The sequence below is a fragment of the Leuciscus leuciscus genome (genome assembly GCF_965113295.1).
Source record: "Leuciscus leuciscus genome assembly, chromosome: 2".
Classification (NCBI taxonomy): Eukaryota; Metazoa; Chordata; class Actinopteri; order Cypriniformes; family Leuciscidae; genus Leuciscus; species Leuciscus leuciscus.
In genome coordinates, this window is record NC_138726.1 from 6,576,141 (window position 1) to 6,592,312 (window position 16,172).

Below are 16,172 nucleotides of genomic sequence, written 5' to 3' on the forward strand. Positions count from 1 at the left end.
CACATTTTATTGGACTGTCCTGGGTTTAATACAAGTAGAATGCTCTATTATGAAATTATTTCACTTATTTAGTAAGATTATGCCTGAAAAGGTTTTGAATTTTTTATCATATGTTAATTAAAAAAATATTGTATAATATAACTTGTTTTTGTTTGCTTGGTTTTATTGTATTTATATAATATTTGTATTTTTGTAATTGAATTTTTGCCATGAAAATAGCCTTAGATGTCTGAACCCAAAATGCTCAAGTGCTGTACTGAACTCGGAAGATGAAAGATAAGCATGCCTCTTCTGTCTCCTTTATAGAGCTCTTTGACCTTTGAACTCTTCTCGGTCATGGTGCATTCTGGGAGTGCTGCAGGTGGCCACTACTACGCCTGCATCAAGTCCTTCAGTGACAGCCAATGGTACAGCTTCAATGACCAGCACGTCAGCAAGGTCAGCAGGCTAGCATCAATCTGAAAGGGAATAGTTCAGCCAAAAATTAAATCTTTGGGTCTCATTCACTTATAGTTGTGCGGATTATTGGTATTTATATGCACTAATTAATTTGGAGTATTATAATTATACGAGTGCTCTAGGTTGGTAATTTGCATAAAACATGGCCAAACCATCTCCATATCAGGACTTTCTGCACAACCTTTCCTTTACAGCCCTTCACCACTCTCAGCAAAACATATGATGTTCATATCGCTGTAATTCATCAACTTTCAATTTTAAGTTTAGTCAACTTGAAATGTGAAATTCTCTTAACTGAGAACTTAAATGTTTGAGTTATCTCCAAAGTTTGAGTCTAGTCTTAGTCTAACTAAATTGTCTATATTAGTTCAACACTTGTCTGTGTGTGTATAAGCTATTGATGAATCATGAATTGTTCATGAAAATGTTCGTATGCAGACGCGCACACAGTTTGTGAATGAGACCCATGGTCCTAGATTTCTCATCATAACATCTATTTTTGTTTTTCACAGAAAGAAAGAAAATAATACAGGGTTGTAAATTGTGTTATTCATATGTGTGTGTTCCAGATCACGCAGGATGACATCCGGAAGACATATGGCGGATCCTCAGGGAGCAGGGGCTATTACTCCAGTGCCTTTGCCAGGTGTGTGAAGCCTCCTAGTCCTACGTTTGTGATGCCAAAGAAGACCCTTGTAAAACGCATTATAGAGTGAAGTATTTTGACCAAATCTTCTGCTTTTATGCCCTAACAGCTCTACAAATGCATACATGCTCATGTACAGACTGAAAGACCCCTCCCGAAATGCAAGTAAGGGAACTGACATGGATATTTTTTCCATCCTTGACATAAAACCAAAAGTATTATCAATGATCTTGCTCCTTCTCTTAGATGCTGGAATTTAATGTACTCTCTGTGTGTTTGCAGAATTCCTGGAAGTGGAGGACTTCCCAGAGCACATAAAGAGACTGGTGCAACGAGAGAAAGAGTCCGAGGAGCAGGAGAAGAGGCAAAGAGAGATCGAGCGCAACACATGCAAGGTAAAGTTTCTGCACAGCACAACCAGTGCTCGGTTCTATAACTGCGTGCCATGGAGACTTGGGCTGTGTCCCAAACCCTAATGAGCGGCCTACCTAGACAGCATTTTAGGCATCAATGGTGCACTCTCTATGCAAAGGCTGTTCCAAGCACTGCGCAACAAAAATTGGCACAATTATCTAAAGAGTTTATTTAAAGGTGTGTTCACACTTGCAGTTCGGTTCTTTGGTTTGTTTGGTCCAGAGCGAGAAAGAAAATTACACATTTAGCCCTGGTTTGCTTAGCCTTCATAATGTCATTTTTAAAGGGATGGTTCGGAGTAATTACAACCTAGGGTCCTTTGCAGCATGACCTGAAGCCAAACACCTCCCCTGAAGCTTTTTTTCCCTTGGTCGAACATTATTAAAGTTAGAGCTTATTTAGAGATATCAGCCGAATGGCTTAGTGCAGGCGCTAATGGATCCAAGGTTGTATCTCATAAAAAACCCCACTAATAATGCCCAGAATGGTACCAAACTTCTACAGTAGTACAAATAGGTTCTGTACTCATAAAACGAGGCATTGGAAAGTTTGTAATTACATCAGGAGTTTATTTAAATAACACTTGCCTGATGGCTAATGCTACCGCTAACCCGGACGTCGAGGTCACTTCCGTGATGAACCATCCCTTTAACACCGAACCTAAAGGTACAAAACAAACAAAACTCTGTACTTCCATTCAGACACTTTTTAACAACCGCCATTTTTAAGACAAGTAAAAGTACTTAAGGAAAAATCAGGTAGTACTGATGGTATGTATTGTTGTAGAATAAAACGTGATGATATATTGAGCTTGTGTTCACCACATACCTCGTTTTAGGCATTTAACCAAAAGCCCGTTCCAAAAAACCCATTGACTTCAGGATGGTAGACCCGGAAGAGCGTTTCTGGGGTTTGGCCTATAAAAATGCATCATCCCTGCAGCACTATATAGACATTTCAAGTCTAATGTTGGACTCTTACATAAACGATACAAAAACAGTGTTACACAACTGCAGGTACTACATACATACTACAAAATGGTGCATAAGAATGCAAAATGGGAAACACCTAATTAGAATCAACTTTCCCATGATTTCTGCTTATGTGATGCGCTTTAGTGAGTTTCTTTGATGTTTTCGATGCTGCTTGAGTTGCCAGAGAGTCAGTGTTCAGAACCAAACCTTATTATTCTGTCTTCTTCCATTAGATCAAGCTATTCTGCATGCATCCAGTGAAGTTGATGATGATGGAGAATAAGCTGGAGGTTCACAAGGACAAAACTCTCAGAGATGCAACCGGAATGGCTTACAAGGCAAGTAGTGTTACATACTGTTGTCTAAATTTCCCCTCTAAGGCTAAGTTGGTCTCTAGCCTGATAGATTAACCTTAAAAACAGATCAGCAAGCTTTGTCTCTCTGAATTTATCACTGCTTGTGTTCTGTGTGATTGTGATCAGCTGATGGACCTGGAGGGAGTGGTGCCACTGGACTGCTGTCGATTGGTCAAATACGACGAGTTTCATGAATACCTGGAACGTTCGTATGAAGGTGAGGAAGACATGCCCATGGGTTTGCTGCTCGGCGGGGTCAAGTCTTCATACATGTTTGACCTGCTCCTGGAGATCCGCAGACCTGACCAAGCGTTCCAGCCATACAAACCTGGAGGTATTTACTGACTTTTTTGAACATTTACAATATACTCTTTACTACATATCCGCAATCAAGGTCTCAGTGAAAGAATGACACACATGCATAATGACTTTGATTTCTAGAATTCTCATCACGGTTGAACGGAAACCTCCTCACTGTAAACTGCTGACAATGTTTGTGTGTTGTTTGCAGAGGTGATGGTGAAGGTCCATGTGGTGGATCTAAAGAGTGAGTCTATTGCTGCTCCAGTCAGTGTCAGGGCTTATCTCAACCAGACCATTACAGAGTTTAAGCAACTCATTGCACAGGTACAGAATCTCATTTCTGAACACATATAAAGGGCACTTTCCATGAATAGGGTACAAATTTGTGGCCCATTACTGTCTTTTAATTAATGAAGGCCCAAGTCCAATGTTCTTGAGAAAAAGAACGATTAGAAATGCTAGATAAACTGTTATCTAACACTAAATAATACTAATGTAAAAGTACCCCCCCCCCTTGATATTACAAGTCATTGTAGAATTTATTTTGTTTTGACTTACCAAAGCCAAAGCGATTAATTAAGGCAAAATCTGCATTCCTGTTTTTTTTAAATATTTTATTTTGATTTTCATGTTTATTTTGAATTTTCATATTTATTTATCTTAATTTTATTGTTTTGCTTAAAAATAATCACACAAAGGAGGGCTTTTAAACTGTATTTAGACCCATATTAGATTTGCAAAAATGCAATATTTGTTTAATATCTGAATTCTTCACACCAATATCTGAATATTCTCTGAAGGTAAAGCATCTGCTTTCTCTGATACTTTGTAGAAAAAGAAGATATATGCCAGATATAATTGAGGAGTTTTTTAAGCACTGTTTTGTTCTCTATTTGTGGAAAGTGCCAAAGGCAGTTGAAGCGGACTTCTGCTTCCATCTGAGCTGTTGTCTTCTCGTTGTGTTCTCAGGCCACGGGTCTTTGTGCGGAGACGATGCGTGTCGTCTTAGAGCGCTGCTATAATGACCTCCGGCTCCTTTACGTGCCCAACAAGACTCTGAAAGCAGAGGGTTTCTTCAGGAGTAACAAGGTTAACTAGCATTACACTCACTTTTTATTGGCTCTGTTCCGAAACTTGCCGCATCCCAACCAAAGTAGAACATGACTGATTTTTAAATGCTCTTCATAAGCAGTTAACACTTTATTTTACAGTAAACACTTTATTTTACAGTGTTTTCTTGTTACATATATTGGTTACATTAACTTACTGTAGTAATAACAGTAAATTATGCATAAATGCACGCAACTAATCCTAAACCAAACCCTATTTTAAGGACAACCTTAAAATAAAGTGTATCCTTGGCATATAGCTATCACTGCTCCAATAAGGTCTCTGTTAATTCCAATAGAATTTAGTGTTAGAATATTGCTAAACTGACAACATGATACTCTAAGCACAAAATACTATTTGTACAAAAGGACACTCACTACTATTTGTGTACTACTACTAATTTTTCTGTAAAATGCTCTTGTTTATTCTCAGGTTTTCGTGGAGAGCTCAGACTCAACAGATCATCAGGTGGCCTTCACTGACTCTGTTTTGTGGAAGCTTCTGGATCGGCACGGGAACACGATCAGACTGTTTGTCTCCCTGCCCGAGCAATCGCCAGGCTCTTTAGCCAACAGAACTAGTTGCCCCAAAGCTAGCGCTGACTCTGAGGACTCTTTTGATGGGGCGAAGGGCAGCAGAAAGTCAGTGGAGGCCATTCTTGAAGAGAGCACTGAGAAACTGAAGAACCTTTCTTTACAACAACAACAGCAGCATCAGCAAACCTCCAGCACCAGTGACAGCCAGAAGAGCTCCGAACACAGCGACTTCGAGCACATCGAGTCTCCAGCACAGGATCCGGACGCCGTCTCACAGCCTTCCCAGACGGAGAACTCCACACGGGTCGCCTCGGACACGGACAACCAGTTCCCCTCTGAGGAGCGCTCGGACTCGGACGTCAACAACGACCGCAGCACCAGCTCTGTGGACAGTGACATCCTGAGCTCCAGCCACAGCAGCGACACGCTGTGTAACGCAGACAGCGGCCCGCTTCCGCTAGCTAACGGCCTCGACTCGCACAGCATCACCAGCAGCCGCCGCTCCAAAGCACACGAGGGGAAGAAGGAGACGTGGGACACGGCGGAAGAAGACTCGGGCACAGACAGCGAGTACGACGAGAACGGCAAGATCAAAGCTGACGCCCAGTACTTGTACTTCAAAACTGAGCCGTACTCTCAGGAGGATGGAGCCGGAGAAGGACAGAAAAGTAAAGTTTCTCTGTTTTTTTTGTTTTTTTTTGTTTAAGCTCATGATATGGTGTTTTTCAGTGTCTCAGAGCGGTTTGGGTCATTCACTGTGAATCAAAACACTCTGAGACACTTAAAAAACAATCATTAGCTGCAGCTTTTAAATGAACCGCGCTTCACTCTTAAACCGCAGGGATTTTTTTTTTTAAATACATCGATCTTGCCATGAAAATAGCCATAGATGCTTGTATGGCAATGAAAACAAACTGAAATGGCAGGGCGTATATTTATTTAATTAAATCGAAGAGTTCTCAATATGTCTATCACATTAAGCCATATCACAATAACAATGTACATTTCATGCCTTTAGTGTGGCGCAAACTGCCAAATAAAATAAAAACGTATGTTTTAACATTTTTTTAAAAAGATATTAGTATTGTAATTTTATAGTGTACTATATAATTTATAGTGTACAAATATAACCATTCAGGTCATCTGGTGAAAATTGCGGTATTGTTTCTTATCGCAATATAGATTGCAGAAAAATCTAATTTCTCAATATAAGTTTTTCTCCAATATCATGCAATCGTAGACTGGTAACCTTTTTAAAAACTACAACTTTATGGTTTGTATTGAAATGTAATGATGATTTTACCCTGTTTTTTTCTCTCCAGATGTTAGCAAAACCAAAGAGAGGTCAAACAGTTAAACTAAAGAAAAGCGCCTGACAGTGTTTACCTCAGCGGAAAATGTGTCTGCTGAAAAAATAAGATTAAACCAGCCTGTTCAGTTGGTCAGGTTGGAAGACCAGCTAAACAAGTAAACCATCTTAGGCTGGTTTAAGCAAATTTGGAATATTTCTATAATTTTATCACAATTTCTATTTGAATATATTTTAAAATGTAATTTATCCCTGTGATCAAAGCTGAATTTTCGGCATTATTACTCCAGTCTTCAGTGTCACATGATCCTTCAGATTTGCTGCACAAGAAACTTTTCTGATTATTATTATCAATGTTGTGCTGCTTAATATTTTCATGATACATTTTTTCAGGATTCTTTGATAAATAGAAACGGTAGTTTATGTTCTTGAAAGTTAACGTTGGTAATATGGTATGTTTCAGGTTTGCTTGTCCATGTTGACAAGAGGATCACACTGGCTGCATTCAAACAGAATCTCGAGCCGTTTGTTGGCGTTCCCTCCACTCAGTTTAAGGTCTTCCGGGTTTATGCCAACAACCAGGAGTTTGAGAGTGTGCGGCTCAATGAGACGCTCTCCTCTTTTTCTGATGACAACAAGGTGAGTTTGTAACTGCACTTTCTCCAATCCTAGATTAAAGGAACATGCAGACTTTTTGGGACTTTAGCTTATTCACCTTATCCCCCAGAGTTAGATAAGTCCATACATACCCTTTTCATCTCCATGCGTGCCGTAACTCTGTCTGACGCACCCACCGCTAGACTAGCTTAGCACAAAGACTGGAGGTAAACGGCTCCAGCTAGCATACTACTCCCAATAAGTGACAAAATAACGCCAACATTTTCCTATTTACATGTTGTGATTTCTATAGTCACAGCGTGTACAAATAACAAGGTTACTCTGTCCACACAATCCCACACGAAACCTGAGGTCTGGTGGTCAGAGACTTTTGTCCGTCCCCAGATCACGGTGAAAGAATAGAGGAGACAGAGGGTGTTTCTCAAAACCAAGAATGCAAAGAACGGACTTGTGTTCTTGGGGAGAACGCTCTTGCTAGTTGTTCTTGGAAGAATGAACTCACAAGGTGACGTGCACACAGAACGCTGCTGACAGTTTGAGACGATGTGTTCTTGCTGGTATTGCGCAATAATACCCCCGCACAGACGCCATCTGCAGTACCCAAACATAACGAGAATTATTGACGATAACAGCCAGGCTTTATCGCCCAAGCCTACCCTCAGCTCAAGGGATTACTCTACAACTGTACACTACAATGTAATGTATATTCATAACAATAAAGCAACGCTGGTCTCCTTTCATTCTGCTTCTGTTGTTTGTTTGTGTACATCACTAGCCAACGGCGGGGAAAAAACGCCGGTAACTAACTTAACACCCGCAGGCGCTTATGGAGATTCTCACTTCCGAAAACGTTTGAGCACATTTTCAATTCGCCATAAATTTTCGTAAAAATGCCAGTATTTGAAATCTACACAGTTGATTTCTCGCATCAAATGTTCTCAGAAGTAGCCTAGAAATCAAGACGCACCCTAGCGGCAGCAAAATGTATTTTGCAGCCAGGGTAGTCTAGCAACTCTCCGTTGACTTTCGGAGCTGTAAAACCTAAATTGGGTCAGGCCAATCACGTCGTGTATAGAGTAGGCGGGGCGGGCTTAACATAATGACGACAGAGTTGCGACGGTTCCCTGCTACTTGAAAACAAAGAATGGCTGCTGCTGGAGAACAGTCTTTCGAATCGGCTTTGGCCGCGACTCTGGAGGACTTGGAGTTAAGTTTTTCTTTGAGAAAAGAGCAAAGAACGGCACTTAAGTCATTCTTAAAAAAGGAAGATGTGTTCGTAGTTTTGCCGGCCAGATTCAAAAGTTGAATCTATCGACTAACGTTAGCTCCGCTGTTGGGAAAACGCTCAGTTTGGTTTAAGCCAGGGGGGCAGGGTTTCATATTATTTTGAAGCTTCCCCGGGCGCCGCCATTGGCTAGCGGACCCCCACCTGCTGTTAGCATCCCATTGACTCCCGTTCATTTTGGCGTCACTTTGACAGCGAATAACTTTACATCTGAGGCGTTTAAAGACTCCATTTGTCCATTATTTATTTCTAAAGAAACACGACATTGTATAAAAAGGCTCCATTACCTTGTAGCTTCCGTTATGGCCCCGTAGAAGCAGTTTTTGTAAAAATAGGCTAACGATTGCGTCATAACCACGCGACTCTCTGTCGCACAGTAGAGAGATTACCGTATGGACAGAAGGAGAAGCTCGTGGGCAATCAGGGGGACGTGGAGGCAAAATGACAAAGTAATTAATCAGAATACTTAGCAAAAGTTGCTCCTGCTCCTAGCTCATGGACACCTCCTACTCACACTCTCCGTCTCTGCAAGTTTCGGAAGGGAATGATTCAGATTTCTCTTGGCACAGCTACTAGAAGACAGACGGGTTGCTCACGTCACATCTACGTCGTCAAGCTCAGTTTGAGTCTGCGCAGTACGCTCAGCCATCAGGAAGTGAGTGTTTCTAATTGACTTCACTTGTCTCCGTTGAATCCAATGGGGTCGCTGTGTCCAGTTAATATACTGTCTATGGTTTAAGCGCTGTCCTATTGCGTGCAGAGTGAATTTGAAAGACAGCCGTTTATCCCGCTCCTTGGACTGAGCCGTGTCTATGGTGAGTTGCCAGACCTAACATCTTGATGTAGGTCTGGCTTGCCAGGCTATCTCAGAAGTGAATTTAGTGATGAAATGGTGTACGAAATTGTAGAAAAACGACTTACTGTGTTGACCTGCCCCTCCTTCCTCGAATGCCGAAATGAATGCTGGGATATTTCTGCCGTCAAGTTCACACAAGTTACCAACCGATGCATCCTCGGTAAAATGGGCGTGTCAAGAACACTTCCGGGATTTTTAACCGTTCTTGGCAAAATGCAAACTTGTGTATTGGGACAGTACTTGGGCCACAAAAGATGACGTTTCACAAGAACACAAGTACAGACAAGAATACAGATTGAGAAAGGCCCAGAGCCTTTGCTATTGCGGGCCCTAGACTGTGGAACAGCCTTCCGGTTTACATCAGAGCGGCTCAGTCTTTAACTGCTTTTAAATCTTCTCTTAAAACCTTTTTTTTTTCTAATTCATTGTGAGCTTTTGTCATGAATGTGTGGTTTGTCCTTGTTCTTTATCTTGTGTATTGTTCAGCACTTTGGTCAGCCTTGTTTGCTGTTTTTAAATGTGCTATATAAATAAAAGCCATCTTCTAACCGTATACATACTGGGAACTATATTCTCAGAAGGTGAAGCACTGCTACTTCTGCAGAGTGATTTGCTCGCTACTAGCTAGCTAGTCACGTTGCTTTTGTTGGCGGAAGTAACAACGGTGCTTTTCAGGTGTTGCGCTAATCACTCCGCCCAAGTAGCAGTGCTTTGCCTTCTGAGAATATAGTTCCCAGTATGTATACGGTTAGAAGATGGCTGTGTCTCATGTGACCTTGTTATTTGTACACGCTGTGACTATACAAATCACATCATGTAAATAGGAAAATGTTGGCGTTATTTTGTCACTTATTGGGAGTAGTATGCTAGCTGGAGCCATTTACCTCCAGTCATTGTGCTAAGCTAGGCTAGCGGTGGGTGCGTCAGAGATGAGAAGGGTATGTATGGACTTACCTAATTCTGGGGGATACGGTGAATAAGCTAAAGTCCCAAAAAGTTGGCGTGTTCCTTGAACTTGCAAAGACAACCATACCCAGTATGGTTGTCTTTGCAAGTTCAAGGAGTACTTGCAAGTTCTTTTGGCACCACTAGATTTATGACACCGCACATATTTATATGCACTGCTGCTCTGCTGTTGAACAGATCACGATTCGATTGGGACGTGCACTGAAGAAAGGAGAGTACAGGGTGAAGGTGTACCAGCTGCTAGTTAATGACCCAGAGGTGAGCCACAAAGCTTTTTGTGCAATTGGAAATGGATCTACTTTTCGTATTCTACAGTGGAATGATTATTCTGAAATCGCCAACAATGTTTGTGCACATGTAACATGTATTGTTTTGTTTCGACAGCCCTGTAAGTTCCTTTTGGATACTGTGTTCGCTAAGGGAATGACTGTTCGGCAGTCTAAGGAGGAGTTGCTGCCTCAACTCAAAGACCAGTGCAAACTGGACCTCAGTATAGACAGGTGAGCTCATATCAAACATTTTGGACAGGTTAACTTGTTTTAGTCAAGATGTTTTACGCCAGAATCATTCATGATTTATTCTACTGGACCTTTAAGACTTCTATGTAAACATCCTTTATGATTGGCTAATCCAGTGATTCCCAAACCTTTTCTGCTGGCCCCCATTTTGTAGATAAAGAACTTTTTCAAGCCTACATAAAGACATCCCAGACTAGTGTTGTCAAAAGTACTGACTTCGGTACCAAGTCGGTACCAGCATTTTCCTCTAGCATTTTGAGCGCTTTTGAACTTATTCTTAAACACCTCTGATTGGCCATTGTGTTCATGCACTCAACATATGGCTGTGATTGGCTGTGATTGAATGATCAATGCTTCAAAAACATGTTGGACTATTGGTCGCCCTTACTCCAGTAAAAACACATCATCAGAGAAGAGAAGAGATGTCGTTCCTAGACGTTGGGGAAGTTATTTTGATCAAAGATTACGAAGGCACTTGAATTTATATGCACAGATAAATCATTTGTAATAAATACTGACATTTTTTCCCTGGTGAATCATCTGAAATCCCAGTTTTCTTGTGCTTGAGATGACTGTTGTTGTCTCAGGCCTGACTCATCCTGCAACAGTTTTGGACGCACATCCCCGTTCTGCGCGCTACAGTGTCACATCTCAATGCTTCACTGCAGCAACTGACCTTTAAACACACTGACTCACAGCAGAGGACGATTAACGCCTCAGAATACAAACAAGATGTGTGTGCCTCTGTGTGTCACAGGTTTAGACTCAGGAAGAAGACCTGGAAGAACCCAGGCACAGTGTTTCTGGATTATCACGTCTATGAGGAGGACATCAACATCTCCAGTAACTGGGAGGTGTTCCTGGAAGTCCTTGATGGTGAAGACATGTTTATCATACATTTTCTAAGCCTAAACCAGCATGCCATGTACATCAGTCAACATTTGAAGTGGATCAAAACCTTTTATCAAAGTTATACATGAATTTTGAACAATACCCGTTCTTTGATTAACTTTTTTTGATCCACTTCAAATGTTGACTACTGCATTTTGTCCATCATTGATTTCCTTGCTTGTAGAACCGGAGCGGATGAAGTCCATGTCTCAGTTGGCGGTTCTGACCCGTCGCTGGTGTCCTGCCCAGATGAAGCTGGAGGCCTTTCGGGAGGTGGTGCTGGAGAGCAGCAGCGTAGAGGAGCTCAAGGAGAAGGTGTGTGGAATACGCAATGTTTCTGACGAATGCTTAGAATTCCCAATTGTCATTTGAGTGCTAATCTCTTTTTTGTTTGTTTCCTCAGCTCAGCGAAATGAGTGGAATTCCTTTGGAAAACCTGGAGTTTGCCAAGGTACGACAGTCTTTTGGGAGCAGATTTAGTTGAGTTTCAGATGCCCTTCTTGCAGTGCCTCAGATATTAGCCGCTTTCCGACCAAGTAGTTACAGGAACTTAGTTATAGGAACTGTCCACTTCTAAACAGTTCTATGAACTACTCTCCCCCAAACTTGGTTTTGCTGTTTGCGTTCGCACTGGCCAAGTGGCCATAGGAACTGGTAGGAGGGGTAAGGGAGTGACGCAAGCACGGCGACTTTTATTTTGACGGAGCGAAGGACCTTTATTTTGACGGCGCTGAGAACGCCAGAGCAAACAATGCTCGCATTCTCTGTGTTCATTAGTTAGCGATCTGTCTAACAGTACTGTTAAACATGTTATTAGATAGAAATGTTATAGAAAGTACACAGTATATGAAAAAAAAGTTATTAGCCTTTATGCCGTGTGGTTGATGTCCAGTGTTGCTAGCTGAGCAGAAATACATAATCATGTTTGACTTGGTCCCCTCAAAGTTGCGTTGGATTTTCTCTTCAGCATAAAGGTTTAGAGGCCCATCTGTCACTGTTTTCCATGTTTGTATCTAGTTTCTGGAGTAAATATATAGGCTATAATCTGTGTGTTTACATATAGCTGTTTTAAAATGGCAGGTGCTGGTGTTTTGCGTGCGTTCGGTCATCAGCGTACACTAACGTCACGGGTAGTTCCTATAGTGCTGGTTTAGATCCTACTCTGAAGTAGGAGCTAAATTAGTTCCTCCAAATGGAGTTCCTAGAACTAAAGTCGTTCCTAGTCTGCATGTTCGCACCGCAGGAACATACGGGTACTTTAGCCTATAGTTCTAGGAACTGTGAAAAGGTTCCTCCGGTCGGAAAGCGGCTAATGAGTGTCTTGTTTCTCCTACAGGGACGAGGAACTTTTCCTTGTGACATTTCAGTGCTGGAGATCCATCAGGATTTAGATTGGAATCCTAAAGTCTCCACCCTCAATGTCTGGCCACTCTACATCTGTGATGATGGCGCTGTGATCTTCTACAGGTGAAGCCTTTACCTTTCAGAAATGGAATTAAGTCTCTTTATGTTCTGAAAGGAAATTCTATTTTAAACTGCCTCTATTATGCTTTTTAATATATTACCTTTCATGCAGTGTGTAATATAGCTGATTGTGAATGTAAAAGGTCTGTTAAGTTTCAAAGAGTTAGTGTCTCCCAAAAAAGTAATGATAATTCTGAACTGCCTGAAACAAGTCATCAGTAATTCCAGTCTCACTTCCTGCAAGAACCTACGTAGGTTTGTAATAGATTTGCATAATGCCAACCTATGGTCTTCATTGGCTGCCTATGAATAACGTCTACTTTGACCCGCCCTCAAACACTGTAGATGTATCTGAGACTGGAAGAGTGTGGTTCATGTTGTCGACATGTTGTAAAAACGCTATTTTCTGCACTGAAAAAGCAAACCCACTTTGATGCATTTCCAAAAGATGAAATTGATATGGAAAAACCGGCGCCATCATAACTGTTCGTATCACTGTGTTTACTAGTGCTGAGGAAGAACTGAAATTCAGATATGGTAATGGCCGTTTAGTTTCTGACACGTGCTGTAAGCAGTCGACCAATCACAACACACTGACTCCATCTGACCAATCAGAGCAGAGGAAGCTCTCGGAAAGGAGGGGTTTAGAGAAACTGAAACTGTTTCAGACACTGTGAGAAAAGAGGTGATGGATATTATGAGAAAATTAAAGTGTTTTTTGACCCCAGATGCCTGTTGTAGGAGACTGAAATCAGGAACCGTTAAAATAGCATAATGGGGGCAATTTAAGACATACTATGTGCATCTTTTTAAACAGTTTGAAGTTTAAAAATGCACATTTTCAGAATCAGTGATTTGTCAGACTAGTTTAATTGGTCTTATTAAAGGCTAGTTAATGTTAGGCTATTATATTATGTTTATATTATTGTTTTGATTTAACTATTTATATTTATTATTTAATTTTTGTTTTAATGTGGATTTAATTGTTAACAGCTAGATTGTTAAGGCAGGGTATATTATATTATTGTTCATCATTTTGATTTAATTATTTATATTTATTATTTAATTATTGTTTTAATAATGTGGATTTTATTGTTAAAGGCTGGTTATGCTATGTTATGTTATTACAATTGCTAAACTACTTTTAATTTAACATTAACATGTCGTTATAAAGCTAAAATGAACTAAATGAATGACTTTAATCAGCGATTGACCAGTTGTTGCTGGTGAACTTGTCACTCATGCGTTTCCCCGCTCCCTCCTCCACAGGGACAGCACTGAGGAGCTCATGGATCTCTCTGAAGAGGAGCGCAACGAACTGATGAAGAAGGAGAGCAGTCGTCTGCTGAAGACGGGCCACCGGGTCAGCTACTCCCCCCGCAAAGAGAAGGCCCTCAAAATATACCTGGACGGAGGGCCCACCAAAGACCCTGGACAGGACTGAGAGGGGCGGGGGTGGACTATCCTTCCCTATTCTCTATCTGACCTGCCCGCTGCAGTGTAGCGCTGCCTCGCCAGCCACCCTGGCATTTGGGCCACACGTTGAATCAACGTCACCAGTGCTGTCCGGCTGACGCTCTCTTCTTTGAGCTCCAGAACGCATAGTACTCAAGAGTACTATTGTGCACCATAGTTTATTGTACTGTAAAGTTTAAAGGGAAGTGCAAAAGCTATTTCAAGTTCAATATCATTCAGATAAATCGATTTAATAATACAGAGATGGGTGCGTTTGTTAGAAGAAAGGGGGCAGTTTGGGAGAGATTTTATCGCCCTCTTGATTTTGCACTCTCGGTGCGCCATCTCCATTGATTTTTTTTCGTCCCGTCGTTCTGCATTTGCTGTTTGTCCATCACTCACTCTATAATTTTGAGATGCGATCCAGCGTGACAAATTGTCATCGTCCCGAGTCACTCGAGCACAGTGCGTAATGTATCCAGTCACCTCCAAGCGCCCGCACTGCTCATCTTCCATTTCGGAGAGCTCTTCGATCGACTCCAGTCGTTGTATGACACTTTCACTTGAAATTTTGGGTATGATGCTCTCACTTGAATATTGGGATATCTCTCCTTTTGTTTATTTAACACATAGTTGTGAAATTAAATGCTTCTTTTCTGGCTGAACAGGTTCTATTCTTGCAGTTTATGCTTCCTTTTGTGTGTGGGTGTGGTTAGCGGTTTGCCCGCCCACCGACTGCTGAAGCTCCTCCTCTCACTACTTCCTGCTGGGGCTCATGACACTGGTACATATGAATTGCAAGCCTTTAAGAGTATAGGGCGACATGAATCAAGTAGTGCGCTTTGTTCACCTGATTCATTTTTTTTTTTTCATGTAAATTATGTCACTTCAGACTGATAAAGGTGATGTTTGGTCTTGTGAGTGACTTTTAATGGCACGTGTTTTAATTTTTCTGTACTCGGCTTTTCTTTTTCCATTTAGACATGTCCTGTGTTTCTTTTTCATTTTTTTTGTTTTTATTTCTGCACAATGTGAACAGAGCCTGTGGGTTCAGATGTGGCAGGTGTGTGTGTGTGTGTGTGTGTGTGTGCATGTGTGGAAATGCATCTCGCTGCTGTTTTTGCGTAGCTGGAAATCGAGGGTTCGGACGCCGGTGTTTGAGCTCGACTGAACGCCGCAGGTTTCTGGGTTCCTAATGCTGCCACAAGCTGTTCACAGTAGACATGCCAATACTGAAATAAAAAGCAACAATCAATCTCTGTTTGCCTGCTTCCAGGTTGACGTATATGAAGATCTCATATTTTAGGCCGCTTACACCTGGTATTAAGATGCGTTTTGGTCGATCGGATCACAAGTGGACGACTCTAAACACAGGTGTAAACGGGGTCTAAAGCGGTTTGAGCTCGTCCACTTTCAACCACTTTGAGGTAGTGGAAAACACATTCGACCGGATTGCTTTCGTAGTGTAAACGCTCATGTGGTCGAATGTGTTCAAATTGCCACTAAAGACCGTCTTCTCTCCGTCTACTGACCTAATGCGCAACATTATGGGAAGAGCTCTAGCCAGACGGGATTTAAACTTTGAAGACTCAAGTTTGGTTTGAAGAGGAAAAACGTACCAAGCTCAATGTTCTCTCTCCATTCCTGATTTCTAACACACACTCACAGTGTTCGGCTGGTCTTGTGTCTTCAGAGCAGAAACTAAAGCTGATGCTCTCCATGTGTTTTTCCGTCGTCTCCGGTCGCGTACACATGTAAATTACGTGAGCTTATTTTGTCCATTAGATCGAAATATCCTATAAAACCCATACATTTACCCTCCCATAGACCCTCCCCTCGAAGAAATCCGGACAGACGGCGTACATAAATCGGCGCCTATGATTCTCTCCCCTAACTAACTGATGTATGTTAAAGGACAAGTTCGGTATTTTACACTTAAAGCCCTGTTTACAGATCGTATCTGATGAAATAGAACGGTTAAGATTAAAATTTGGACACATGCTGCTGTCCCG

The 16,172-nt window shown here is 41.5% G+C and overlaps 1 protein-coding gene across 5 annotated transcripts in view; it reads left to right on the forward strand.

The window, feature by feature from the left end:
- The window catches only part of usp47 (ubiquitin specific peptidase 47), a 36,587-nt gene extending 21,172 nt beyond the window's left edge, over positions 1-15,415 (forward strand). For all 5 annotated transcript variants that reach the window (XM_082162017.1, XM_082162016.1, XM_082162019.1 and 2 more), the window contains 17 exons: positions 307-438; positions 1,029-1,105; positions 1,215-1,270; positions 1,388-1,500; positions 2,727-2,831; positions 2,976-3,183; positions 3,361-3,476; positions 4,122-4,241; positions 4,695-5,466; positions 6,571-6,746; positions 10,010-10,090; positions 10,217-10,332; positions 11,108-11,226; positions 11,426-11,556; positions 11,645-11,692; positions 12,578-12,708; positions 13,975-15,415. In XM_082162017.1, coding sequence (XP_082018143.1) covers positions 307-438; positions 1,029-1,105; positions 1,215-1,270; positions 1,388-1,500; positions 2,727-2,831; positions 2,976-3,183; positions 3,361-3,476; positions 4,122-4,241; positions 4,695-5,466; positions 6,571-6,746; positions 10,010-10,090; positions 10,217-10,332; positions 11,108-11,226; positions 11,426-11,556; positions 11,645-11,692; positions 12,578-12,708; positions 13,975-14,149 — 2,676 coding nt within the window. In that variant the 3' untranslated portion in view covers positions 14,150-15,415. The remainder of the gene's footprint in view (positions 1-306; positions 439-1,028; positions 1,106-1,214; positions 1,271-1,387; positions 1,501-2,726; positions 2,832-2,975; positions 3,184-3,360; positions 3,477-4,121; positions 4,242-4,694; positions 5,467-6,570; positions 6,747-10,009; positions 10,091-10,216; positions 10,333-11,107; positions 11,227-11,425; positions 11,557-11,644; positions 11,693-12,577; positions 12,709-13,974) is intronic.
- The last annotated feature ends 757 nt before the right edge of the window (positions 15,416-16,172 follow it).